The sequence below is a fragment of the Macaca thibetana genome, chromosome 3 (genome assembly GCF_024542745.1).
Source record: "Macaca thibetana thibetana isolate TM-01 chromosome 3, ASM2454274v1, whole genome shotgun sequence".
Taxonomy (NCBI): domain Eukaryota; kingdom Metazoa; phylum Chordata; class Mammalia; order Primates; family Cercopithecidae; genus Macaca; species Macaca thibetana.
The window spans coordinates 170,941,206-170,968,418 of record NC_065580.1 but is presented as its reverse complement, the minus strand read 5'-3'; the positions used below and the strand labels follow the sequence as shown (position 1 = coordinate 170,968,418).

The 27,213-nt window shown below is 39.8% G+C and overlaps 2 protein-coding genes across 7 annotated transcripts in view; both read right to left on the bottom strand.

Annotated features, from left to right (window-relative positions):
- The window catches only part of ATP5PF (ATP synthase peripheral stalk subunit F6), a 985,871-nt gene that overhangs the window by 370,466 nt on the left and 588,192 nt on the right, over positions 1-27,213 (bottom strand). The gene's annotated exons all lie outside the window — the stretch shown is intronic.
- Positions 1-27,213, bottom strand: part of APP (amyloid beta precursor protein) — a 286,015-nt gene that overhangs the window by 206,888 nt on the left and 51,914 nt on the right. For all 6 annotated transcript variants that reach the window (XM_050784742.1, XM_050784743.1, XM_050784744.1 and 3 more), the window contains exon 2: positions 17,204-17,371. In XM_050784742.1, the coding sequence (XP_050640699.1) occupies positions 17,204-17,371 (168 nt within the window). The remainder of the gene's footprint in view (positions 1-17,203; positions 17,372-27,213) is intronic.

Sequence of the window (27,213 nt, the reverse complement as noted above, 5' to 3'; positions counted from 1 at the left end):
TGAGGTCAAGAGATAAAGACCATCCCGGCCAACATGGTGAAACCCTGTCTCTACTAAAAATACAAAAATTAGCTGGGTGTGGTGGCGCATGCCTGTTAATTCCCAGCTACTCAGGAGGCTGAGGCAGGAGAATTGCTTGAACCCAGGAGGTGGATGCTGCAGTGAGCTGAGATCACACCACTGCACTCCAGCCTGGTGACAGAGTAAGACTCGGTCTCAAAAACAAAACAAAACAAAACAAAACAAAACAAAACACATAAAGCCCATGCGTAGTTTTCCTACTGTACTAACTATTAAAATGGAAGCAGTAAGCCAGGCACAGTGGCTTACGCCTGTAATCCCAGCACTTTGGGAGGCCGAGGCGGGCGGATCACAAGGTCAGGAGACAGAGACCATTCTGGCTAACACGATGAAACCCTGTCTCTATAAAGATACAAAAAATTAGCCGGACGTGGTGGTAGGCGCCTGTAGTCCCAGCTACTCAGGAGGCTGAGGCAGGAGAATGGCATGAAGCCGGGAGGCGGAGCTGAGGTTTATTTAAGGGGGAGAACATCAGCAATCAAGGTAACAAAATTTCTTCTGAAGCAAAGCAAGACCCTTTAGATAAAGCAGTTGCCACAAGCACAATCAGCTCCCAGCTCAGAAAGCAAACGACGAAACAAAACAAAAAACAAAACAAACATGTTAAAATTTAAAATCCCAACAAAAATTCCCAATATCAGCCCTAGGTTTTTATTAAATAACCCCAGTAAACATCCAGAGAGGAAAAAAAGCATTTTTATGTTTACATAGATATAAAAATATTTACATTTATATAAAAATATAAATATATAGCTCATTTATATTTATAAAGATGTAACTATAGTTCATTTATATTTAAAGATATAAATATAAATATAGTTCATCATTTTAGTCAAGAATAAAAATTTAAATAATCAGAAACACAAATGTCCTCATGGCTAGATGAAGTTCCTGATTTTTATCATAATTATAGTAGTCGTCCCTTATCTATGGTTTTGCTTTCCACAGTTTCAGTCCAAAAACATTAAATGGAAAGCTCTATAAATGAGATTTATTTTTCTTTTATATTTATTTATTTTTTGAGATGGACTCTCTCTCTGTTGTCCAGGTTGGAGTGCATTGGCGCAATCTCGGCTCACTGTAACCTCTGCCTCCCAGGTTCAAGCGATTCTCCTGCCTCAGCCTCCTGAGTAGCTGGGACTACAGGTGCACGCCACCACACCGGGTAATGTTTGTATTTTTAGTAGAGACGGGGTTTCACCATGTTGGCCAGGATGGTCTCGATTTCCTGATCTCGTGGTCCACCGGTCTCGGCCTCCCAAAGTGCTGGGATTACAGGTGTGAGCCACCATGCCCGGCCTGTATTTAATTTTAAGAAAGAGACAGAGTTGTCCTATGTTGCCCAGGCTGGTCTCAAACTCCTGGCCTCAAGAGCTCCTCCTGTCTTGGCCTCTGAAAGTGCCAGGATTACAGGCATGAGCCACCACGCCCAGCCAACAATAAGTTTTAAATTGTGTACCATTCTGAGAAGTGTGATGAAATCTCAAACCCATACGGTCCAGAAAGTGAATCATCCCTTTGTCCAGCGTCACCATGCTGTACATGCTACCTGCCCATCGGTCACTTGATCATAGTGCTTGTGTTAAAGTAACTCTTATTTGACTTAATAACGGCCCCAAAGCACAAGAGTAGTGATGGTAGCAGAGTGTCATAATTGCTCTATTTTATTATGAGTTGTTGTGAATCACTTACTGTGCCTAATTTGTGAATCCAACTTTATCACAGGTATGTACACATAGGAAAAAACATAGTATACATTGGGTTTCGTACCATCCAAGGTTTCGGGAATTCACTGGGGGTCTTGGAAGGTATCCTCTGCAGAGACAGGAGGACTACTATAATTATAAGCATTGGTTCAGTGTTTTAATATTTTCTTTGCAGCATCTTGAATCTTACATAGGAAATAAAGATAGAAGTTCCTTAAGCTGTTTAATTTGCATGTGTTTTTCAAAACATACATGTATTGCTAATATGACAAGCAGTGCAAACAATTTGCTAATACAGCACACATTAGCAAATCCCAACTCTCATACTCCCCTTCTTTTCTAAAATGTTTCTTATGTGAAACCCAATTCCGACTATTTTCTTGATTTTCCTTTTTAAAAAAGGACTTGAGATACTTATACTTAAAGCAGAAGCCAACCCAGCTCTCTGTCAGCTAGTAGAAAAATAAGCTGTCCTCAATTCCTACAAATTTTCCTAAATTATAGCCACACAGAACATTTGTTGTATAAATACATACACTGTGTTCCAAACACACTCTTACCTAAGATCCCTTAGACTACACTTCAAATGCCTAAGCCCATTAGGGTCCCCCCACACGGACAGACCTCCTCTGCTCGCAGTGAAATAATGCTAACCCCTCTTAGGCAATGTTTTCTGGTATTTATCAGTGTACCTCACATTGCTATTAAGTACGTATCTGTACTGCCTGCCTGGTGAAAAGCTTTCCTCAAGGGCAGGAAACATAATGTGACATGCTATAGCCTCCCCGTGGAGCTCCACATCCATCATCTTTGGCTTTCAGACTATCAGGAGGCTGCTGACCCCCAACTCCTTTTATGTGGTGCTCCCACCCTCAGCTCTCTGAAGGAGGACTCATTAGTGACTGTATTTCAACTCTGCAGTGCCATCCCTATACTTCATGAGAGCCCAAGAAAACCAAACTGTACATAGCATTCTCTCCCTCAAGGGCTTTCATGAACACACAAAGGCTGCTGCTAGATAAGGAAGAAATTTGACTGGAGGTGAGGATAAGTCTGAGCCACAGGTGGCATGTCAACACCCATGGGTGCATGGTGGCTTGCGCCTATAGTCCCAGCTACTCGGGAGGCTGAGGTGGGAGGATAGCTTGAGCGAGGAAGTCGAAGCTGCAGTGAACCGTGACCACATCACTGCACTCCAGTCTGGGCAACAGAGTGAGACCCTGCCTCAAAAACAAAAACAAAAACAAAACATAACAAAAAAACAAAGAAAACCCCCCAAAAAACCATGGGTGGACTCAAACTAGGCATCTGGAAGAAGCAGTTAGTCCAGGAAAGGAAAGCAGGGAAATACCCAGAGAGACAAGGGAAGATGAGAAACAGACATGACTGGATCTAGCAGAGACAGGATCTGACAGGGCCTGCCTGTGCCCTCTAACTCTTGTGAGTCTTGGGATGTGCATTTGGATTCCAGGAGATGCCTTGTCCCCTTCAGTAAGCCCTATTTCTAAACATAAGCTACTTTAGTGGTTTTATGCTCCTTCCAACTGAACAAAAGCCAAGACAAAGGCCTGGCTTGCATAACTAATTCCCACCACATGATCCCCTCAATCTCTGTGTGCACAGCATTCTATCTTACCGCTGCATCCTCCACTTTCCTTGATCACTTTATCTGATCCCTGAGCACTTTCTACCTCCTAGTCTGCTGATGGGCTGTCTGTCCTATTAGAATATACACTCCTTGAAGGCAGGGACAATATGATTCATCTGGTGTTCCCTCAACAGTGGCCAACCCTGGGATAGCACAGTAAGTGTCTGATAAGCATTTAATTAATATTCCTGGTTAAGGTCAGAATCCATTCAATCAGGGACTTTCAGAATATATTAAGTTCCCTTTGGGTATTATAAACCTATCTCTTAAATAAGATATTCTAAATAGTTGTTGGATTACGGGCTTTTGAGGAAAATAAGTATCTCAATGCCTTTCAATATTGTTCTTCCAAGCAGATATGACAGCTTATACAAATCATAGCATCTGCTATAAGCAGCAGTAGATTACTGTAAATAGGCACTCAGCTGAGGAAGACATTTAGGAAGAGTGACAAGTTTAGCTCTCACTTGGGCTAATGGGGCCCATTCAGTTAGTACAGGAATCTGAAAAGCAGCCTACCTACCTGGTCATACAGTCATGTTTTATCACTGAAAGTGAATGTGTCAGTACATGAAATAATTTTAAGAGTGCATAAGAAATTCCAAAGACTAACAACCAGGAAAGAAGGAGAACAGAGACAATCTTAGATCCATATTAAAAGCTTATCATTGGTAGCCTAAGTACTTTTGTCTACTGAAGAAACAGCTTAAAACCTGGTCACCATCAGAATGTGTTGTTCCACATTTTAAAAATCTGAAGTCTCTCTTCTCACTATCTCTCCAAGTTGGAAATGTATTGATCTCAGACAAGATGACATTTAAGTTGCTAAATACGTAAAGCAAGAAAAGACATTGATGATATTTAAGAAAGCCAAGAAGATAAATATATATATTTAAAAAAACTTCGTAAAGCCGTATGTTGTCAGAGTCCTACAGAAACTCTGTCTCTATTCCCAATATTAAGGGCAAATGGAGAACCTAAAAATCCCTTTTGTAAACAGGCCACCTAAGACAGGTGATTAATGCTGAAAGTCTGAATTATGATCAAAAGTATTTTAAAAACACAAAATCAAATGTGGCTAACAAAAGACTGCAAACAAAGTTAATGAACAGAGTAAACGGAATTGGAAATTGTTACTAATTCTGAAAACAGTTTGTCCACTTTTTTATTTAGTCATTCAATTATTAAATTCACCTTTGACCAAATTCTCAAAGACATTTCTTTTTGAAAACACTAAAAATTATGTGGTACTAGTAAGATGTTTTAAATATATTAGCAAAACATCAATTAGTAACATGTGATGCTTTAGCACATCTTAATTTACAGACTTTACAGGTCACTAGAAGAGATGAGCAACAAACCCGCATGTGTTTTGCCAGGATTGCTGGAGAACCTGAACAGTTAAGATAAAAACCTTGCATTCCAGACTGACTCAGGAACAAGAGTGACTAGATTTGATCATTACTGCAATTGAGTGACAGGTGGATGGGAGGGTTCATTTTACTCTTCTTTCTACTTGTACATATGCTTGCAATTTTGCATTTAAAGCACTGAAAATTTAAATAAATAAATTTAGTCCAGAGGAAACAGCCAGTTTTCTAAATTTATAACTGCATGTGTAAAAGGAAAAAAAAAACCCAAGATCCAAATTGTGCCTGCATGACTGCAGCTAGCATATATGAATATATACATGAAACAGAGAATCAAATGCTCTATAGAAAAATGTTTCAGAGATAGCCTATCTTGTATATTTCCATCTTCTCAAAGCTTTTCCATGACAGTCCCTTTTTCAAAGAACATATCCAAGAAGAAAGTAAGAAAAATGTCATAACTGAGGGTTTCCTAAGTACCAGACATCATTGCAAATGTTTTATGTGCAGCACATCATAATCCTGAGTTAGAAATCGCTCCATTTTATGCAAGATGAAACTAGAACAACTAAAATAGATGCCATTTCTAAGCATTCAAAGAGTACATTAATTATAAATTTTAAACTACTCGGACTTAGGCATATAAACCAAGACAAAGCAAGTCCTAGACAATATATACTTCTGTTTCTGGATTTCAATGACATTCTTTAAATTTTCCTGGAATACAAAGAAATATCACATCTTAAACTGTTCTCAACAAAAATTATTTTATTAATGAGGAATAGTGAAAACAGAATCTCTAATTTAATTGAGAAAGAGAATTGGAAAATGAAAACGTTCTCTGTTTGCAACTTAATGAGGCGCTGAGAGCCGGCGTGCAGCTGATGAAACGCTACCGCAATAACGGGAGGCATCAGCGTGCTATGTTTCCAAATGATGGCCTTATGTAAAAGCAAAGGTGGTAAAATGCTGCAGGGCGTTAGCCTATTTCCCAATAATTTGGCCAAACTCTGCTTCTGACATTCTAAATAAATATATTGCTATATCCACACTTTCATACTCAGAGTTGGAAAATACTGTCAAAGAACCTTGTTTGATAGATAAGCTATTCTAATTTCAAAGTGTTGAATGAAAAACAAATTGGGGTGGGGGGGGAAGAGATGGGAGAGAAATCAAAATAAATAGGACAGGACACAAATGTGAAAACATGAGCAGATGTGTACACATAGCCTAGATTCTCCTATTCTCTCTCTCTCAACATAGAGCTAATTTTCTTATTTTAAAACATCCAAACTGGCTTCAACTTTTTTAGCCCTAGAAGAAATCCTATGGTCAGTAAAGCAATCCTTACATTTATACAGACCAGAAGTGCATAAAATATATCCACACTCATGTATAAACAGCCTGATCCCTCTATTCAAAAACTGTCTCATTTAATATGAATTTGAGATCTTTCAAATTCCAAAACCACAATGTATACGTGCCTATGATTTGTCAATTTTCAGCCTACAAGGGTGAAGGGTGCCCATAGCAAAGTAATAATGGTCAAGAATGTACCAGGCCTTCTACCACAGGATAATGTATATAGTACACCTTCCAACTTGCTAAGATTAAAAGACCACCTCTGTTGTTTGCTTTTTATTTAATTTTAATTTCATACAACTGTAGAATGGAAAAAGAAAGGTTGAGAAACAATTCTTGTCTGGGAATCCCATGTTCAGTTACGTATTTTAGAGGAGAAAGTTGGGCAAAGGAAATGGTTTTGCTCAACTCATCTAACAGGTGATTTTCGCTTTGTGCAGGCACCTCTGTGCTTGTTTGCTGATCCTGTTAATCTACAGACAAAGTAACTGTTCACTTAAAGCCAGAAGGTTAAAGAGGCAGAGAACAGATAACGTTAAATGGTGGAAAAGAAAACAGGAAAAAGAGAATATACCCACAAACCAATAAAAGAGATAAACAAAGCCACGTTCACCTGTCTACCTGTCCCAGTTGGAAATCTATGCCTGCATTTGGGGCTTAACCTGTTCCAAGTTACCTCCAGAGACCTGCTCCGCAGTGTAAGTTACCAGAAACATCAACACTTTCAGGAAGCCCCCAGCCCCCAGCTCCAAGAAGTGCTCTGCATGCTATTAATAGGAATACAGAGGCTAGAAGAGCCGTTTTAACTTCTCTCTCTTTTCTTTTCTTTTTTTTTTTTTGAGATGGAGTCTCACTCTGTCTCCAGGCTGGAGGGCAGTGGCGTGATCTTGGCCCACTGCAGTCTCGGCCTCCAAGTTGAAGCATTTCTCCTGCCTCAGCCTCCCGAGTACCTGGGACTACAGGCGTGCACCACCATGCCCAGCTAATTTTTGTATTTTTAGTAGAGACAGGGTTTCACCATGTTGGCCAGGATGGTCTCGATCTCTTGATCTCCTGATCCGCCCGACTCATCCTCCCAAAGTGCTAGGATTACAGGTGTGAGCCACTGCACCCGGCCCAAGTTCTCTCTTTAAAAGACGAAGAATAGTATGGGGACTCATCCAATTTCTTGCTTAACTGATAATAACTTTTACAACACTTGCCTGTGTGTTTCTATCATAAAGTGAGGATATGGTTTAAGACTGAGGACACAGTCTGAAAACTGAACAGGCAGCCTTCCTGGACAGCTCAGGTGACAAAGACCAATGATGCCCTTAATACGGCACCTCTGGGTATCATGAATGAGGGGATGGACAGGATGATTTCCCACAACGCTTTTCACACTATTATTTTGTAATCTGAATTCCTTCTCTCCCCAATCTAACCTACTCTTGGAAACTAGCTAATTTTTCTAAAAGTGTCTTGACCAGAAAGCATTCATGCTAAATACCTGCCAATGCTTCTACTTATCTCCAGAATAAGACCCTCTAATTTGCAACCTCATTCTCCCTTTCCAATTTTCTAAATTGTCTTCACAATTTAATTGTATTAATAGATTCATAAGGTCCTTATGGGCCAAGAATGGTATCCCGACACTCAACAACACCTGACACAAAAACCGAACCGTGCCCAATAAATATAGACTAAATTTGCCTGTATTAAAGTTAGGAAGAAATAGATTCCTGGGATGTAGAATTGAAGTATACTTCTTTTATTCTTCTCAAATCCCAAAGCCTTTGGTTTAAATAAAACTATGTTTTTTAAAAACTTCATTTCATCCCAAGGAAACAGGACAATAAAATCTAACAATTTTAATTTTTAGCCCCTGGTTTTAGAATATGTTTCAAGGGGAATATTATTTTTGTTTTGTTCTATTTATAAATTCCTCAGGCCAAAATTATGGTACTATAAGAGTTTATTAAAGCAAGTGGCCACTTTATGCTGTTAAATGATGAATAACTGCCAGGCACAGTGGTTCGCACCTGTAATTGCAGCACTTTGGGAGGCCAAGGCAGGTGGATCACTTGAGGTCAGGAGTTTGAGACCAGCGTGGCCAACATGGTGAAATCCCATCTCTAGTAAAAATACAAAAATTAGCTGAGAATGGTGGTGGGCGCCTATAATCTCAGCTACTTGGGAGGCTGAGGCACGAGAATCGCTTGAGCCCAGGAGACAAATATTGCAGTGAGCCAAGATTGTGCCACTGCACTTCAGCCTGGTTGATGGAGTGGGACTCTGTCTTAAAAAAAAAAAAAAAAGATAAATAATTGACGTAGTCGTATTTGAGTTGTTTCCATAATGCTACAAGAGACACTTTTTGCTTCTAGTATAGAACAGAGGAAAAGCACTGTTTTCTATCAAAGAATGCCAAAAGAAAGTAACTCGACACTCTGCCGTGGTCATCTATGATTCACACAAACTACCCTAAACACTAAATAAAAAGAACAATATAAGGATCCTGCATGCTTAATTGCTTAATGTGTTCAGAAGCATACTTTGTAATATTACAACCAAATATTTTAAGTCATACTATGGATTTATGACTTTACTATTGAGTTATCATGGCCTTTGCATTTGAAGTGGATAAAAATAAACTGAAGGCAAATCTGGACTATGGGCCAACATTCCGCTAACTCTGGCCTAAACATGTCTTTAGCATTCTGACGACGGAAGGCTGGGCGCAGTGGCTGATGCCTGTAATCCCAGCACTTTGGGAGGCCAAGGCAGGTAAATCACTAGAGTTCAAGACCAGCCTAGCCAACATGGTAAAACCCCATCTCTACCAAAATACAAAAATTAGCCACATGTGGTGGTGTGCACCTGTAATCCCAGTTACTCAGGAGGCTGAGGCATGAGAATCACTTGAACCCAGGAGGCAGAGGTTGGAGTGAGCTGAGATCATGCCACTGCACTCCAGCCTGGGCAACGGAGTGAGATTCTGTCAAAAAAAAAAAAGAAAAAGAAAAAAAAAGAATTCTATCAATGGAAAGAAATGGTCTCTGCAAAAGGAAAGTACAGGCTCCATTTTATGGGAGGCTCTCTCAGCATAAGCTGGATACAGAACTCCTACCCATACCGTTCCAATTTCTGTGCCAGAAACCGACCATGCACAAGCATTTACCTAATGATGACTTAGCGTGCTGTAGGTCAGAGCTAAGTGTTGGAAAAAATCCATTGTAAGGCATGATCCCTAGAAATGTTAATTCTCACAACACTTTGGGTCTGTAGGGCTTTTGCCTACAGAAGCCACAGTAGGTCTCGGTCTTAGCTCAAAATGCTGCCTTACTGTGAATGGCTTAAAACAACAACAATGTCTTTTGTCACAGCTCTGGAAGCTGGAAGTCCAAAACCAAGGTGCCAGCATGACCAAGTTCTGGTGAGGCCGCTCTTCCTTCCTTGCAGACAGCCACCTCCTCGCTGTGTCCTCGTGTGACTTCTTCTTTGTTTGAGCAGGGAGAAAAAGGCAAGCTCTTTGGTATCTTTTCTTATAAGGGCAATAGTTCCATCACCAGGGCACATACGACCTCATCTAACAATTATCACCTCCCAAAGGTATCATCTCCAAATACCATCATGCCTGGGGTTAGGGTTTCAATATCCAAATTTTGGGGGAACACATTCATCCCATAACATACTTGAAAAAAAAGGGGGGGGAAATCTCAAATGGTGCTAACACAAAATATTTTTTAAAAGCATTGAAAGGCAGGTATTTGAATGATGACTAGGCAGAGGCAAAACTATTATGATTGGGAAAGAGGAAAGAATACACTAGCACAAAGAATTTGGAAGACTTGGGATTAAACAAAGACTCAATTTAAACCATAAGATCCAAGTTATCTTCTCAATCAAACTTTACAAGGGTTTATAACCAAGAGCAAAGATAAAAGACTGTGTTTTTACTTTTTCTCTTGAATCTTGCTCTTGACCAAAAACTGGATCAAATAAATCAAGGGCAAAAAAACTCACTATGAATAACAACAAAACAACCCAGTAACACAAAATACAAATTCAGAAAAGCATGAGATTATGAAAGGAGCACAGTAGATAATTCACAGTCGAAGAATGTATTTATCATCATGTTAAGCTAAGCACCAACATGTATAATGCAAAGCAATCCTTTGGAAAAGCTAATTAAACAAGTGAGTTAAACTGGTGAGCAGACAGTCAAAATGACGTGACAGTGATGAGTTCTGTTGGTTTTGTTCTATCCTAGGACCAGACTGCTAACAGCCACCTCAGACTTAGCCAGCTAGCTATCTCTAAAATATTTTGGTCACGAGAGACACAAAGTGAGAAGAGAAAGTAAAAAATTCATCCACCACTACTGGGAGAAAAACAAATTGTTAAACGAGTAGCTCTGTTAATGAACTAATGGTTTCCACGCATTTTTTTCAAAAAAAAAAAAAAAAAAAGGAAGAATTTTCCCAATGACAGATATCAGAATACCGTGAATTTTCATGGTGCTGAATCAAACACCCGTCAATCAGGAATTCTATACCTAACGCAGCAATTTTCAATAATAAGAAAACATTGTTCAACAATAAGAATGATTAAGATGAAACTCATCCAACAGAAGGGAATCAAAATATTAATAAAATACAGGGTTTGAGATGATCTGATGAAAAGACTAGCTGTAAACAGTGAGTCCAGTTACAGACAGACCCTACGAATGAGAATTATGGCAACAGAGGAGATGGTAAGATTATAACTTTGAAAATATAAAAATAATACAACTTATAAAACCCGTGAGAAAGAAACATGGTAACATTGTGAGAGTATTCTTTTCCTTGTCATTCCTAGCAATGAATCCATCAATACTGTTTAAAAAATAAAAACATGAAGTTAAAAAAAGAAAGGCAAAATGAACACTCTCCAACACACACACGAAAATCCAAGCCTACAAATGAGAACTATTCATTATTTCTAATTATAAAAGAAAAACACCAGAATAGCTACAATGTGGAAAGTGGCAGGAAGATCGTGAAATATCTATAAAGAATGTTCTAGAAAATTCAAGATGCACAATTTGACAGAAAATGTCAACACTGTCTAAAACTTCTGAGTGAACTTCTCTCCCTGACGCCTGCTCAATACTCCCCAAAAAGCCACTTAAAATCCTAATACATGATGCACTCTCTCACCTCATCCTGTCCAGCCTACAAGCCTTTTCTAATCCATACCCACTGTATTGCAGCACTGGGGTCATTCTTCTATTTTGCCCATGCCGTTCTTCATCACTCTTCTGGTAACAGCTCCTCTCCCCACATCACATGGCCACATGTACAAGGCCAAGATGGGCAAATCCTGATACTGAGTCCCTGAAGATATGGTGGCGGCTCCAAGGGCGGATGTGTAACTCAAAGCAGTGCCAACCAGAAGCACTCCCTGATAATGCGCATGGGCAGAACAAAGTTGGGATGCCAAACTGGGACTAACACTACCAGAGGTAGTGGCTACCAACGTCCCTGGTCTCCTGGAGGACGCCCATCTTAGCAGAAGAAAAGGAGCAAACGCACAGCAGGAAGGTAAGCAGAAACAAAAGAGACCCTAATGGGGAAATACTGACTCTCGGTTCCAGCACCTGCGGATCTCATTTCTGTGTGCATTTTTAAGAAATTGTGTAAGCATCCCCTGCACTACGATCCTTCCCATCAATGGGAGAAAATATTCTCCATATATAAAACACAAATTGTTTAGGGGGTTGTTATCAACTAGCAAAAGAAACTGCCTAATTAACCCACCCTTACTATCTCCCCAGTCTTTCTCAGAAAAGGAGATGTTCCCTCCCCCTTCCAAGACCCAGCCAATCACATATCCACCACTGGATCTCCCTTCTCCCTAGTTCTTACGGAACTGAGTACTACGGTTATAGCTTACTGTGACCTTGTACTCCTGGGCCCAAGTGACCCTCTCACTCAAAGTGCTGGGACTACAGGTTTGAGCCACGGAGCTGGGCCAAAACCTAGTTCTTAGAGATACCTGCGGCTAGTGCTTAGGATGGATATCAGTCCTTCCCACAGTTTAGTTTAAGCTTCCTTTGGCCCAAATTCCTTCCATTTAAAAAGCAAAATCACAAAGTCTTTCCTTTTGTCTTGAATGACCTCAAGCTTTTTGCCTCTAGGTCTTTCCTCCAGGAGTCCACAGCTGACTTCACCACTGACTCACGTTGTTTTTCCTGCAAGGGACTGTAATTTAACTTCTCCCCATGCTATTCCACAGGGTCAACAATGACCTTTTATTTGCCAGATCCTAACAATGTTTTGTCACACACACACACAAATGCCCAAAAACAAGATATGAGCAAAAGAGATTCCTGAGTATCCTAGCAATGAAATGCAGGTGTTGTCTTTCAGACCCTGAGGGTGGTGGGGAAAGGATTATCTGATTCTACAGCATGTTCCTCCGGTTGACTTGCTACTAAAGAAGCTATTTTACAACTTACACCCATAAAACTCTTACACCCTTATCATTTACATCCTTACAAGCTATTTTGCACCCTTACAGCTTTGTAAAGATGCATACTGCAGACCCTCATAGCAATGCAAGTGTTCCTGTACCATGCAAATAATTTGATGATATTCCAGATAATTCCAGATGATTCCTGTTCATAGCCATGCAAATCAAGTATGCTGGGGAAGGAATTTTAAATCTCTCCAAGTCAAAATGAACATCTTACAGTTCATCTCATTAATGAATTGAATAAAATATTTGACATGTGTTCAGTCTGCATGACAGACATGATTTTACCTTGTCAAAAACTACACTTCAACTGCTTTCTGTTTGCATCATGCTTGCACTCTTACCTTTCCCCTCATTTAGAAATTTATATAGCTTGACTTCCAGCATGTTACACCTCCTACTTCCTACCCTATCTCTCTGGTCACTGCTCATCTCCATCATGGGGAATCATGGGGAATCGTCTCTCTTTGTTTGCCTTCAAGGTTGCAATTCCCCAAGGTGCTTTCCTTGGGTTCTTGTCCACAGGTGTCACTGAGTGGGTAAAATGAGTGCAAGTCTAGGCTGGGTGCAGTGGCTCACTCTGGGAGGCCGAGGAGGGTGAATCACAAGGTCAGGAGTTCGAGACCAGCCTGGCCAACATGGCAAAACCCTGTCTCTACTAAAAATAAAAAAAATCCCAGGCGTGGTGGCGGGTGCCTATAATCCCAGCTGCTTGGGAGGCTAAGGCAGGAGAATTGTTTGAACCCAGGAGTTTGAGGTTGCAGTGAACTGAGATTGTGCCACTGCACTCCAGCCTGGGCAACAAGAGCAAGACTCCATCTCAAAAATAAAATAAAATAAGTAAATAAATAAATAAAGTCTAGTGACTTCCGGTTGCTACAAAATAAAGCCCAAATCCATTAAAATGGCTCACAAAATATGATGTTTTGGACCTTTCTTACTTATGGTGCCTAATGTTGAAGAATCTGGCTGGTGGATATCATCTGACAAGACTTCCGTGGATGGGTGGTAGGCAGAGGATAGATAATACCAGAATTGCAAGAGGAAGGCGACAGCGAAGGGCTAATTCTCTCCACTCATGGTGGCCACCAACAATCTGGTAAAGTCCAGAACTGGAAAGAACCACTCTGTGCTTAACCTTGTGATGCAGTTTGGCTCTGTGTCCCTACCCACATCTCATGTCGAATTGTAATTCCCAGTGTTGGAGGTGGGGTCTGGTAGGAAGGGACTGGATCATGGGGCTGGTTTTAATGGTTAAGCACCATCCCTCAAGTGCTGTCCCGTGACAGTGTTCTCATGAGATCTGGGTGTTTGAAAGTGTGTAGCACCTCTCCCTTCACACTCTTTCTCTTTCTTGCTCCAGCCATGTGAACATGTGTCTGCTTCCCCTTCACCGCCTGCCATGATTGTAAGTTTCCTGAGGCCTCCCCAGCCATGCTTCCCGTACAGCCTTCAGAACTGTGAACCAATTAAACCTCTTTTATTTAGAAATTACTCAGTCTCAGGTAATTTATTATACCAATGTGAGAGCAGACTAATATACCCTGGGATAAATAACAGGCTAAGACAGAAAGTAAAGCTACCCAGCCATTAGTAGGATCTCTAAGTGAAATGGGAAAAGAGGGGTGTTCCTGGGGTCAAGAAGAGTAATTTTTGTATGGCCACCATACAAATGTGAAAACATCTGGTTATTCATACGTGAAACTAAGGGAGGAAAAACTTACATGCAAACTATGACACATGTATCAAAATAGTCGATTCACCAGAAAAGGACAATCTGGTCAATGTCATAAACTAAATTTTAATTCTAGCCTTTAAAAAAAGTTTATTTAACACTCAGAATACACAATCTGTACGCATATATCCAAAAAAATAAAACGGTATCAAAAACATATAAGTACGCACAGAGTTCCGATTTATAACATTTATAACTTATCTACATAATTGTACTACAAGATCTCTTCAGCAGAATGCGAATATTATTTCTAAAATTGATACTTTATAAAAGTCATACCCCGGCAAAAGTTGATTTATTATCAATCCATACTTAGTAAATCAGCACAGAGAATGTTCTTGTAAAAATAAATATCATGGGCCATACGCAGTAGTTCATGCCTGTAATCCCAGCACTCTGGGAGGCCAAGGTGGGTGGATCACAATGTCGGTAGTTCAAGACCAGCCTGGCCAATATGGTGAAACCCTGTCTCTATTAAAAACACAAAAAATTTAGCTGGGTGTGTTGGCTGGTGCCTACAGTCCTAGCTACTCAGGAGGCTGAGGCAGGAGAATCACTTATACCCGGGAGATGGAGAGTGCAATGAGCTGAGATTGCACCACTGCACTCCAGCCTGGGCGACAGAGCAAGACGTCATCTCAAAAAAAAAAAAAAAAATCAAACAAAAAAAAACCAACATATAATGAACTTAAGCATTCGTGATTTCCACTATTCATCATTTCACATCATGGTTCATACTCCTTTCAAGATAAAAATTACTTAATATGTAATATATTGTGATAATGCCGATGATTTTTGCTTCTCAAAACACCAATTAGTAATTATTGTCCTTTCTTAAACAGAATGCTATCAAAACAAATTAAACCTTTTAATAATAATTTTAGTATTTATAATTTAAAATAAAAGGATCTCAATAGAATAGTAATATTAAACAACAAACATTCATTATCCAAGTAGGCTAAAGAAAAATTTCTAGTACAAAAAGGATTACAACAAAATAAAATGTTGCCAGGCTATCTGCTATTTTTTTTTTTTTTTTTTTTTTTTTTGAGGCAGAGTCTCACTCTGTCGCCCAGGCTGGAGTACAGTGGCCGGATCTCAGCTCACTGCAAGCTCCACCTCCCGGGTTCACGCCATTCTCCTGCCTCAGCCTCCCGAGTAGCTGGGACTACAGGCGCCCGCCACCTCTCCCGGCTAATTTTTTGTATTTTTTAGTAGAGACGGGGTTTCACCGTGTTAGCCAGGATGGTCTCGATCTCCTGACCTCGTGATCCGCCCGTCTCGGCCTCCCAAAGTGCTGGGATTACAGGCTTGAGCCACCGCGCCCGGCCTGCTATCTGCTATTTATAATGAGTGTCAAGAATTTTGCTTTGCCAACAAGCATAAGACTAATTACTTCCAATGTTCTTAAGATGCAGACACATGTCCTAGAAGAGATAACTATCTAAGAAGTGTGAGATGAAATGCCTGGAACTCCAGCTATTTTAAATTGAATAAGAAAGGAGCACCCCGTACAGTAACAGCAAAAGGACTACAAAGAATTAAACAAAAATGAAGATCTCCACGAAATGAGGAGGCATGATTTCCAGGATATAAAGTTAAGTTTAAAAAAAAAAAGCAAAGTGCAGAACAGTGCACTTTATATTTTTTTTTTGTACAAGAAGGAAAAACATGTATTTTCTTTTGCCAAAAAAAAAAATAAAAATCAGGAACAATGAAAATGTTTATCGATAGAGAATGAGTAAAAAGTGAGCTTTCCGAGTATATTTTATAGAACTAACATGATAGTCAAAAAGTAAAATTAGTAAGGGAGGAAAAAACTAAAACAGAATACAAACAGATATAAATGAACTAAAATATATATCAAGCTGGTAACAGAAAAAAATTGATTCTAACACTTTTAGCCAAAAGACCTTGACTGTAGAGCCGTGGTAAGATATATACTAAAGATGAAAGGCGTGCGGAGGGCTGGGCATGGTGGCTCATGTCTGTTATCTGAGCACTTTGGGATGTCCAGCCAGAGGATGGCTTGAGCCCAGGAGTTTCAGACAGCCTGGCCAACACAAGGAGACCACATCTCTACTAAAAATTAAACAAATCGGTTGGGCGTGGTAGCTCATGCCTGTAATCCCAGCACTTTGGGAAGCTGAGGCGAGCGGATCATGAGGTCAGCAGATCGAGACCATCCTGGCTAACACGGTGAAACCCCGTCTCTATTAAAAGTACAAAAAAATTAGCCGGGCGTGGTGGCGGGTGCCTGTAGTCCCAGCTACTCAGGAGACTGAGGCAGGAGAATGGCGGGAACCCGGGAGGCAGAGCTTGCAGTGAGCCGAGACTGCACCACTGCACTCCAGCCTGGGCAACGGAGTGAGACTGCGTCTCAAAAAACAAAAATTTAAAAAATCAGTCAGGCCTGGTGGCATATGCCTATAGTCCAGCTACTCGGAGGCTGAGGTGGGAGGACTGCTTGAGCCCAGGAGGTCAAGCAAGGCTGCAGTGAGCCATAACATGCCGCTGCACTCCAACCCGGGCGACAGAGTGAGGAAAAAAAAAAGTGCTGAGACATCTTAAACTTTACTGCTTAGTGATGGTCATAATATGACATCATAATTTTAAAAACATATACATTTATATGTATATCATAGGGTAATGCAAATAAATATATTAATGGTATGGCAAATCATTAGGAACCAAGATTTTTACTGTAGGGTTAAAATACTGATGCAAAACATAAGAAGTTACATTTTCTGAAAACAAGTGCACGTGATCCAACGTGAACTGCTAGCCACCAGACAGGACTTACTTCTTGGCAATACTGCAGGATGCCTTCCTTGGTATCAATGCAGGTTTTGGTCCCTGATGGATCTGAATCCCACTTCCCATTCTGGACATTCATGTGCATGTTCAGTCTGCCACAGAACATGGCGATCTGGGGTTCAGCCAGCAGGCCAGCATTGCCATCAGTAGGTACCTGAAAGAAGAAGCTTCAGTTAGTGATAGAATCCATAGCTCCAAGGCAGAGGCTGGGGGGAAGAACAGGGATCAAAAAGAGCTCTATTCTTGCTCATTCTTAATTAGGAATCAGTCCGGTCTTCAACCCTGCTTTAGATTAAGTGTTATGTACGCTACAGACATTTCTAGCCGCCTATAAGATAGTGCTTTCTTTTACACTGAAACAGAGAAGGAAATTACCAATACCGAAAGGAATTTACTCATGAAAAATTTAAACATTTTCCCATGTGAGATTTTGTGGTACCTGCTGAAACGTTCTGACAACAAAATAACATGTTTTTCTATAATAAATATAATCACTGTGGAGGCTACCACATTCTTATAATAAACTCCACTGACTCACACAGAGCACAATGCCTGCCAGGCCCTGCCTGATGACCAAGCCTGAAAGTAATACTGTGTGCCACCTCTCAGCACTGACAGCAAGCATGGCATTGGTAGTTAACAAGTGACTGCATTATGATTTTGAACGGAAAAATTCACTGTAGAAATCACCATCCACAAAAATAACTGAGTATGTTGGTGATTCTACCTGATTTTCCCCAGAATATTCTCTGGTTATCACTCTCTCAGCTCTTAAAAAGTCTGTTAAGGGTGCTGGTGTCTCCTCTCCCAACCATCTGCAAGGAGCCAACATTTTCTCATTCAGAGCTCTGCATAGTGCCTGCTGGGTAGTAAGTAAGCAGTCCCAGCTATTACCATTGCAGGCAACAGACCACTTCACAAACTCATGAAAAAGGGTGCCTTCTGCATTTTCAAACCCTTCTGTGTACAGGCATTACCTTTACAAAAATATTTTTAAAAGAAAAAATGGAAGTCCTGAAATATCTGTATTATGTCACTTAATAGGTTCTGGTATCTCAAAAAGAAAATTCAGCAAGAAATGAAAAATATATCCACAGGAGTAAAGGTGTTACTTAAACCAATTAGAAGGCATATTAATCATGATAGGCCCTCCTCTGTTAAATGGGGAAATAAGAGACATCATGCCAAGAAGAATTAACCTCCAGCAGAAGCCATTCGTTCACACACTCAAGAACTGGGTGATTCCATGATAACTTGTATCATTCCTAAAATCGGTCCACAGGAGGAAAAACACCAACTAAAATTGCACTGAGAAATTTCTGGCTAAAGACGTGAAATAGTTTCCAAACATTTCTTCCCACATAAATGTAAAATAGGATACATCTGGCCATTTTAGTCATTTGTACACATATTTCATCAAAACCCAACAGAGGACTTAGGTCCTCACAACAAAAAAAACAAAACAGGTCTTAGACTGGACCAAGTCATGAGTGCAAAAGCTGCTGGCAAAATCTCTAGAACCATGTTTTCAAGTAACTTTTCCAATATTTAACGAAATTCTGCCTTGACATTGCCAGATGGTTAAGTAAAAGCAGCCGATGCCAAAATATCCAGATCAATTGCAGAAATAGCTAGGACCCCTCAACTCCTCCATCTGAGCCCCTTGCCACTTCCTGTGACTTCCACGAAACTGGGGGTCTCATTCCCTGACAGATGCAGAGCAGCAAGCTAGGTAGAATGCTTTATAAATTTAAATTTCACAGCTTTCCTGGGGGATTAAGAGGAATTCATTGTCTTGATCTTAGAAATCAAAATGCAAATGTTGCCAATCTTACTGAAATAAGAAGTACAGATAATAACACTGCAAAAACGTTAAAGAAAGTCAAATAATAATCAGGTACCTGTGGAAAAGGCCCTATATTAGATGCCATGGAGGGCCCTGATCTTAAGGAACATACAATTCACTAATGGAATCGCCATTGTTCCTACAGTACTTTATTCTGTTCACCTTCCGAATTCATTCCTGTCCCCAGGATTTCCAGTCTTTGCAGCATGTTCGTAACTGTACAGAGACATTAATGAGCCTTTACCATAGCTGGTAAATATTCTGTTGAATCAATCTCCTCCTCTCTGCCTCAAACTCTCTCTGTACTTTTGTTTATCCACAATCTGTTCATTACAATGTCTAAGGAAAGCGTTCTACCTTCTTGTCAATACAAATGCCCTTCATTCCATTTCCTTCCCACAGGGAGCATTTAATTGACAATTTCTCTCCCCAGGGTAGCCAGCCTCCAAGAAGGCCCCCAGTAGTCCCAGCCTGCTGCTATTCAGGGACCTTGGGCAATCCCACAATGTATCAGGGTCTGCCTGTGCAACAAATGGAGTACGGCAGAAATGATGACGGTGTAACTTCCGAACATGTACATATTAGACTTAAAGATGCTGCAACTCTTAAAAACAAACCCTTTGCTACCAGAAAGGTCATGAAGGGCATGATGATGTGTAACATCCAAAACAAGGTCATGAAAGGCATCACAATTCTTCACTGCTCTCTGGAATCACTCACTGGGAGGGAGGTCAGCTGCCATGTTCTGAGACATCTGGTGCTAAAACCAGGAAAGTTTTTGGCAAAATACAATGTGTCACCCTACCTGACAAACCAAGTAAATGCTTCTTCATTTTTGTTTTCCTGTTTTGATTTAACTTCCTTTGGTTTCTTCTATTCTTCCTTTTGTCATCCTCCCTGCTTCTTCACTTTACAGATGTTTTAATGTCATCTGTTGGCATATGTGTGTATGCTATCAAAAAGTGGTAATTTTTTAAACATTTTTTTCAAATAAATTGATTATGACCCTATAATTGCCTCACGTTCTCATCACTTTTTAATGCCATCTGTTGGCATATGTGTGTATGCTGACTACCAAAAAGTGGTAATTTTTAAAACTTTTTTTCAAATAACTTGATTATTTGTCTCATGTTGTCTTCATTTTAATGTTTAATATTTAATAATGAGAGTTTAGACTAGAAAATATATGCTTCAGTTCCTTTCAGGTTTTCCACCAAATGAGATTTAATATTAACTTTAAAAATAAATGTTTGGAGAATCGTGATGATTAACATGCTCTATTTTCTTCGAGTGGAGATCGTTTAATAATTTAAACTGTGAATCCTCAATAATTAGGGTAAGCTGTTGAATTAGAAATTGTAAAATTGGTTGTACATATAGATCTTTTTACATTTGACATTACAAGAGCCCTTCACAAATAAATATCAACTCACAAAAGCCACGTTTCTCAAGCAAAATTTTTCCCCGAACCAACACCAGGTGTGTATATGGAAATCAGAGCAATTAGCTTGGAGATACAAATTGAACCAGACGCCTTCCTATTCTTACTGAAGCCCATCTGCAAACAATTCCATGCTTTCACTATATATTCCTGTCCCCTTTAATTAAAACAAGACAAACGACCCACGGCATCCTCACCTGCATCAAGTAACCCATTTATGAAACAAAGCCTGGTTGCTAAGCGCAGCCACTCCCTGGCATTCAGCCAGAAGGAAATATGGCCACATTAATCCATTGCCATCCAAGGGTTAATTCCCTTTTCCTGAATGAAGCCTCAAAGAAATGACTTAATAAATCATACACAGGGTCCTATTCAGAATCTGTTAATAAGGACACTCTTAAAATTGAAATCTTTGAGATATTTGCTGCCAGTAAAAAAGTACCGTCTTACAAAGTCATCCTAAAGATAATTATTCCTAATGTTTTTAAACATTTTTCTTTTCTAAAAGAAAAGAAATATAAATACCTTAGTAGATGGGAACTATAACCACTTAACTACTACATTTTAGTTCTATTTATGTCTTAACACTATTCTAAGGTGAGTTAAGGTTACTTTGCAAAACTCTAAGACAACATTTAAAAGATGAGAACTGTGATACAACTGGCCATTCGTGGTCTATGCATTTCTCATTCGTGGTCTATGCATTTCTAAGACTGAACATGAAGGTAATTCTTGTAAACCGAATGACTTTCCATTGACATCATAAAACTGGAGATGCTTTCCCATGGGAAAACAGTGTTCCTGACAATGAACAAAATAACCAGCTGAAAACAATGAAGCATTGACAAATTGCCTCAAAAGCAAGAGGCTGTTTACCGAGTGCTCTGAACTACAGAGACGTACATATCAAACTTAAAAATGCTGCAACTCTTAAAAACAGAAAATAAATACTTTTGTTACCGGAAAAAAAAATATTTTTGAGCCACAATACAAAGTATACTGAAGTGAAATGGACTTTCCGAAGGAATTTTTAGAAACGGTTTTAAAAGAGCCTTAAGGGGATAACATAAACAAATATAAACATATATACCTAATCTGGACCAGTCTGCAGAGGTGAACCTGGAAACCCTATGCCTACAGTTGCTGCAATTTTCAATTAAATGCAAAGCCACCTTCTTGAACAAGTTCTCTTGTTGTCCTTTCAAACAGGGTGTTCCCTTTCTTCAAAAAGTTTCTCTCTGTTATCATCTAGGAGATCAAAATTCCTTATGAGCAGGCTTGGCAGCATTCCTCCCCAACAGGGTCCCATCTAGGAGGGAAGAGTGAACAAGGAGCTCTCTGTTTTGCTAGCCGAAAAGTCCTGCTTGGCAAGGAGAGGGCACAGATCCATAGCTTAGTTGCATCCGTGGATTTATGTAATTTTGAGGTTTCTGGCTAATGAAAGCCATCTGTTTTCTGCATTTGAACTAACTGCTCTCACTAGTCTAAACAGCTGGCCTCATATAATGAAGTATGTGGTACTTTTTAATCAGTTCGAACTTCTTAGAGTCAGATTCTTGCATAATCTCATTTTTTTTTTTTTTTGTATACACTGTCTCACTCCATCACCCAGGCTGGAGTGTAGTGGCGTGATCTCGGCTCAATGCAACCTCTCCACCTCCTGGGTTCAAGCTATTCTCCTGCCGCAGCCTCCTGAGTAGCTGGGATTACAGACCTGTGCTACCACGCCCAGATAATTTTTGAATTTTTAGTAGAGACGGGGTTTCACCATGTTGGCCAGGCTGGTCTCGAACTCTTGGCCTCCCAAAATGTTGGGATTATAGGCATGAGCCACTGTGCCCAGCTTTGCAGCGATACTATTTCTACCACATCCATGGTTTCCTGACATAAATACTGGATTCCCTTAACCTGGGCATAATTCAACTATACCCCACAAGAGTGCTTTACATTTTCCTGTTAAAACATTTAAATTCTCCATTGTCAAATGTAAAGAACTGTTTTCTAGAATCATAATCTAGAAAATCTGAGTGAACCCCTTTCAAGGGAATAATTCATCTGTAGGGTTTTCTTTTAAATGCCAAAGAAAAGTATTTCCAGTGGAAGCGGAACATCTGTAATCGCTCATTTCATCACTAACTGAGAACTGAAATTAAAATCAGAATCACATAAGTGGACCCTAAGAGGGAGGAAAAGGCGCCGGGTAAGGATGTGTCCAAGGCCATGGGGTTACAGAGATAGAGAAGGGAATTCAACTTATTCCGTCAAGGTTCTGTTAATGTGACCGGGCTGTCTCTCAAATTAAAATGGAAAATTGCAATTTTCCAAGGCTGTGCCCCTGTGTGTGTGTGTGTGTGTGTGTGTGTGTGTGCATGTATCTGTGGTGGGCAAAAATAGAGAAGCTAGTAAAAAAGAAAAATAAAATGTGATGACTGAAACTGCACATGGTTTCTATTTACCCTTGTGGAGAGCTGCCACATCTATTCACAGCCACTATTTGCTGCACAATTATTTCAGAGCTTGAGTTTCAGCCTAAAAATGATTTGCCGTAAAAGTGAATGGGAGAAAAACAATTCCTTTCAGCGGAGTAATCTGCATGTTTCACTCCTGGAAACTTGAAATTCTTTTTGGGTCACTGTTGATCTGGTTTCTAATTACAAGCTATCCTCCTTTGATGTTTTTCATGGTCTCTGTTGATATTAGGTTGGTGCAAAAATCGCAATTACTTTTGCACCAACCTAATACCAAGCTTTTTTTCTACTCAAAGGATAGATGTTCTCAAGTTGACCGAAAACTCCTACCCACTCATAACAAGGCCAGTAAATCATGCTTGCTGCTGGTGCCCAGTAGGAAATCAAGAGGTGCCTCAATAGGAGCCTTTGTTATTCACCACTTGTGAAATTAATAACCAACATCTGAAGCATGCATTTAGGCGGTATCCAGAAAGAGTGGCATCTACGGCTAGGACTGATGTAAATGGATATAAAACTGGAATTACAAAAAATAGAGCCTTACACATGGCAACCAAACTCTTAGCCTCAAAAACAGTTTACAATCTAGTCAATGTCCATTTAGTCCTAAAAGGTGAATGTTTTCTTTTAACTTCATATATATACATACACACAGACATATGAAACCATACACATACTATACCATGTATACTTGTGTCTAATGTTGTACTCTTGCATTGGTAAGACTAATTCTTCCCAAGGTCACTTTGATGTAAGAACAGTTCATCTCTTTCATTCTGTCTTTACGGTTTTTCTGTGTGTCTTTTGTTTTGTTTTGTTTTCTGAGACAGTTTCGCTCAGTTGCCCAGGCTGGAGTGTAGTGGGGTGATCTCGGCTCACTGCAACCTCTGCCTCCCAGGTTCAAGTGATTCTTGTGCCTTAGCCTCTTGCGTAGCTGGGACTACAGGCATGCGCCACTATGCCCAGCTAATTTTTGTATTTTTTAGAAGAGATGGGTTTTTGCCATGGTGCCACTCCTGACCTCAAGTGATCTGCCCGCCTCGGCCTCCCAAAGTGCTGGGATTATAGGCATGAGTCACAAAGCCTGGCTTGTCTTTAAAGTTTTACTGACATGTCTCACACAGTCACCACAGGGAAATAAATAAATAAATAAATAAATATATATATATATAAAAACAGTATTTGAGATCTTTATCCTATTATGACTCTCTCAATATTGCCATATCTCATCAGCCTTGACCTTGTGAACATGGAGACAGAAAGAGGGTTATTAACACGCAAAAATCCAACATCTACTAAGGCCTTTACTCATTATCTCATTTGACTCAGAAAAACCAAGATAAGTCACTTCCACATCTAGTCAGATAATCAGAAGGGCTCAAAACCCGCCTAGAGTCTGATCGAGAGCGTCATTCCAAAGCACGTTTGCTTTTTGCCATAACAAGCCAGCTGGCATTCCTGGTACTAGATCTCAAGCTTTTTTATTTTTCAATCTTGAATATTATTTTCAAGTAATTTTTCCCCCATGGCAGTGCTATTTTGCATGTCTTTGTTACTGGCTTTAAAAAAAAATACTTTTAGAGCAAGTAAAATGGGAAGCAAACCCACTGCTTAAATGTCTAATTTGCATTTCTCAAATTTAAATCACTAGATGTTAATATGTACTAACCTTTGGTAGTCTCCTCTTTAAGAAATCTCTCCTGAAATGCAAACACAAATTTCTCCAAAGTCAGTTCTTTCCTTAAATCAAATGCAGCCAACTGCATCTGCAAACTAGGAGTCCAAATCTCCCAATGTTCCAACTATTAATGTTTTTCAACCATTACATTATTCAGTCTGTATTTTCTAGTTTTTCAACAGTTGACATATACCTATATACATATACACCTGTATATATACCTGCTATACAGCTACCTGTATGGTATGTAGTGGTAGTGCTAGAATAAACACATGCACACACACACATACACATACATACACATGGTTTAAGAGCTCAATTTGCACAAATCTCAAATGCTGGTGCTTTGCTAAAATCTCATTCTAGAATTAGTGCATTTAAGTCCATGTTGCTAACAAGGTGGAGGACTTGGTAACTGGGCTCCTCAGAGATAGTGGTTTGAATGGCATTCACTGAAAGAAATTGGATAGTAACAAATAAATGATTTTCCAGTATGACTTCCACTGGTTCTGACAGCTAGGACAGATTAGCACCCAGCACAGAATACGACAAAGAATATCAAAACCTATTATTCCTCTTCATTTTTGGTACAAGAGATATTCTACATATATTCAATTCTAATTTTCTACTGTTTTCTATCAAATGTAGCCAAGCTAAGCCAAGATCAGCTGAACCCTGAGCTTGTGGGCTATAATAAATGGTTATTGTTCTAAGCCACGAAATTTTGGAGTGGGTTTGTGGCTTTGCTGCATTTTTGTGGCAAGAGAAATTAACACAGTCATGTATTTGATAGGAATAACTAAAATACTAAGTGATAGAATCAAGGCATAGATTATTTCAGAAGGTAGAAACTTTCTCAAGTTGCCTTTTTTTAGGTATATGCAAGATCCTATTTATTGTGTTAAATAATTATCTGAAGTATTAGATAACAGGAAAGAGAAGAAGATGAAAAAACAGCTAATACACTCATAAGCTTCACCAATACAGCTCCAGATGACCACAGGAAATCTTGCTGCATCAGAAAAAATCTAGAAGGATGCAATCACATTTTTAGATAAACAGTAAAAAAATAAAAATAAAAATAAAAATAGGGTTGGCACTGTGGTGGCTCACGTCTGTAATCCTAGCATTTTGGGAGGCCGAGGCGGGCAGATCATTTGAGGTCAGGAGTTCAGGACTAGCCTGACCAACATGGTGAAACCCCTTCTCTACTAAAAATACAAAACAACTAGCCAGGTGTGGTAGCACATGCTCACAGTCCCAGCTACTCAGGAGGAGTAGGCAAGAGAATCTCTTGAACCCAAGAGGCGGAGGTTGCAGTGAGATGAGATCATGCCACCGTACTCCAACCTGGGTGACAGAGTGAAACTCCATCTCAATAATAATAAATAATAATAATAATAATAATAGTAAAATAAAAAGAAACTTGGAGGGAAAGAAAATTTTATCAGGAGAATTTAAAGAAAACAGAACTAGCTCATCCGAAAAAACTGAGGGCAGAAGACATCTGAAGGAAAATCACAAGAAAGTGCCCAATGAAATGAACAACAGTGATGGAGAAATATTTGGGGTTGGGAAGAAACATCGTAAGATCATGAGCACCTCATCAACAAGTCACTTAAATTACATGGACAATCAACCAGCAGCATTTCCGAAGAGATTATCGAAGTTGGTAGAAAGTCAGAGATTCACACTTTTCCACAGTTTTTAAGCAGTGGAACCTTGTACTTAAAATCTATGGGAAACCCTCATAGCTGGGCACCTCCCTGCTTGAAACCTGCATTCCTGCCCCACATAGCATGTAAAGCACTGGTGATCTAAAGCCATACGCTATGATGCTTTTAGTCACGCTCTAAAGTCATCATACTATGATTAACATGTGGCATTTCATTTGATTGTTTTTGCTTAATCCCTTGTGCTCAGGGGCTTACCTCTAGACTTTTCGATTGTAGCCTTATAGGCCTTACTGCCCTACACCCACAAGCACCTTCACTCCCTCCTGCTGCTGTTCTTGGAAACTCTCCTCCCTTACACAGTTCTTTTTATACATATATATTAATTTAAGCGGTACAAGTGCAGTTCTGTTATGTGGTTATACCACATTAACCCTTGAACAACACAGGTTTGAACTGCACGGACCAGGTCCACTTATACACAGATCTTTTTCAACAGAAGTTACAGCAGGCGGGCCTGACTCTCCTGCTTCCACCTCTTCTGCCTCTGCCACCTCTGAGACAGCAGGACCAGCCCCTCCTCTTCCTCCTCAGCCTACACAACGTGAAGAGGAGGAGGAAGACCCTTAGGCTGGTCTGCTTCCACTTAAGGAACTGCCTATTTTCCCTTCCTTATGCTTTTCTTTAATAACTATTCTAATAAAGTAAGCAAGAGAAAAAAATAAGTATATTACACATATACAAAACATGTATTAATTGTTTATGTTATCAGTAAGGTTTCTGGTCAACAATAGACTAATAATAGTTAAACTGGGGGGGAGTCAAAAGTTATACATGGATTTTTGACTGCACAGGGGTTAGCACTCCAATCCATTACTGTTCAAGGGTCA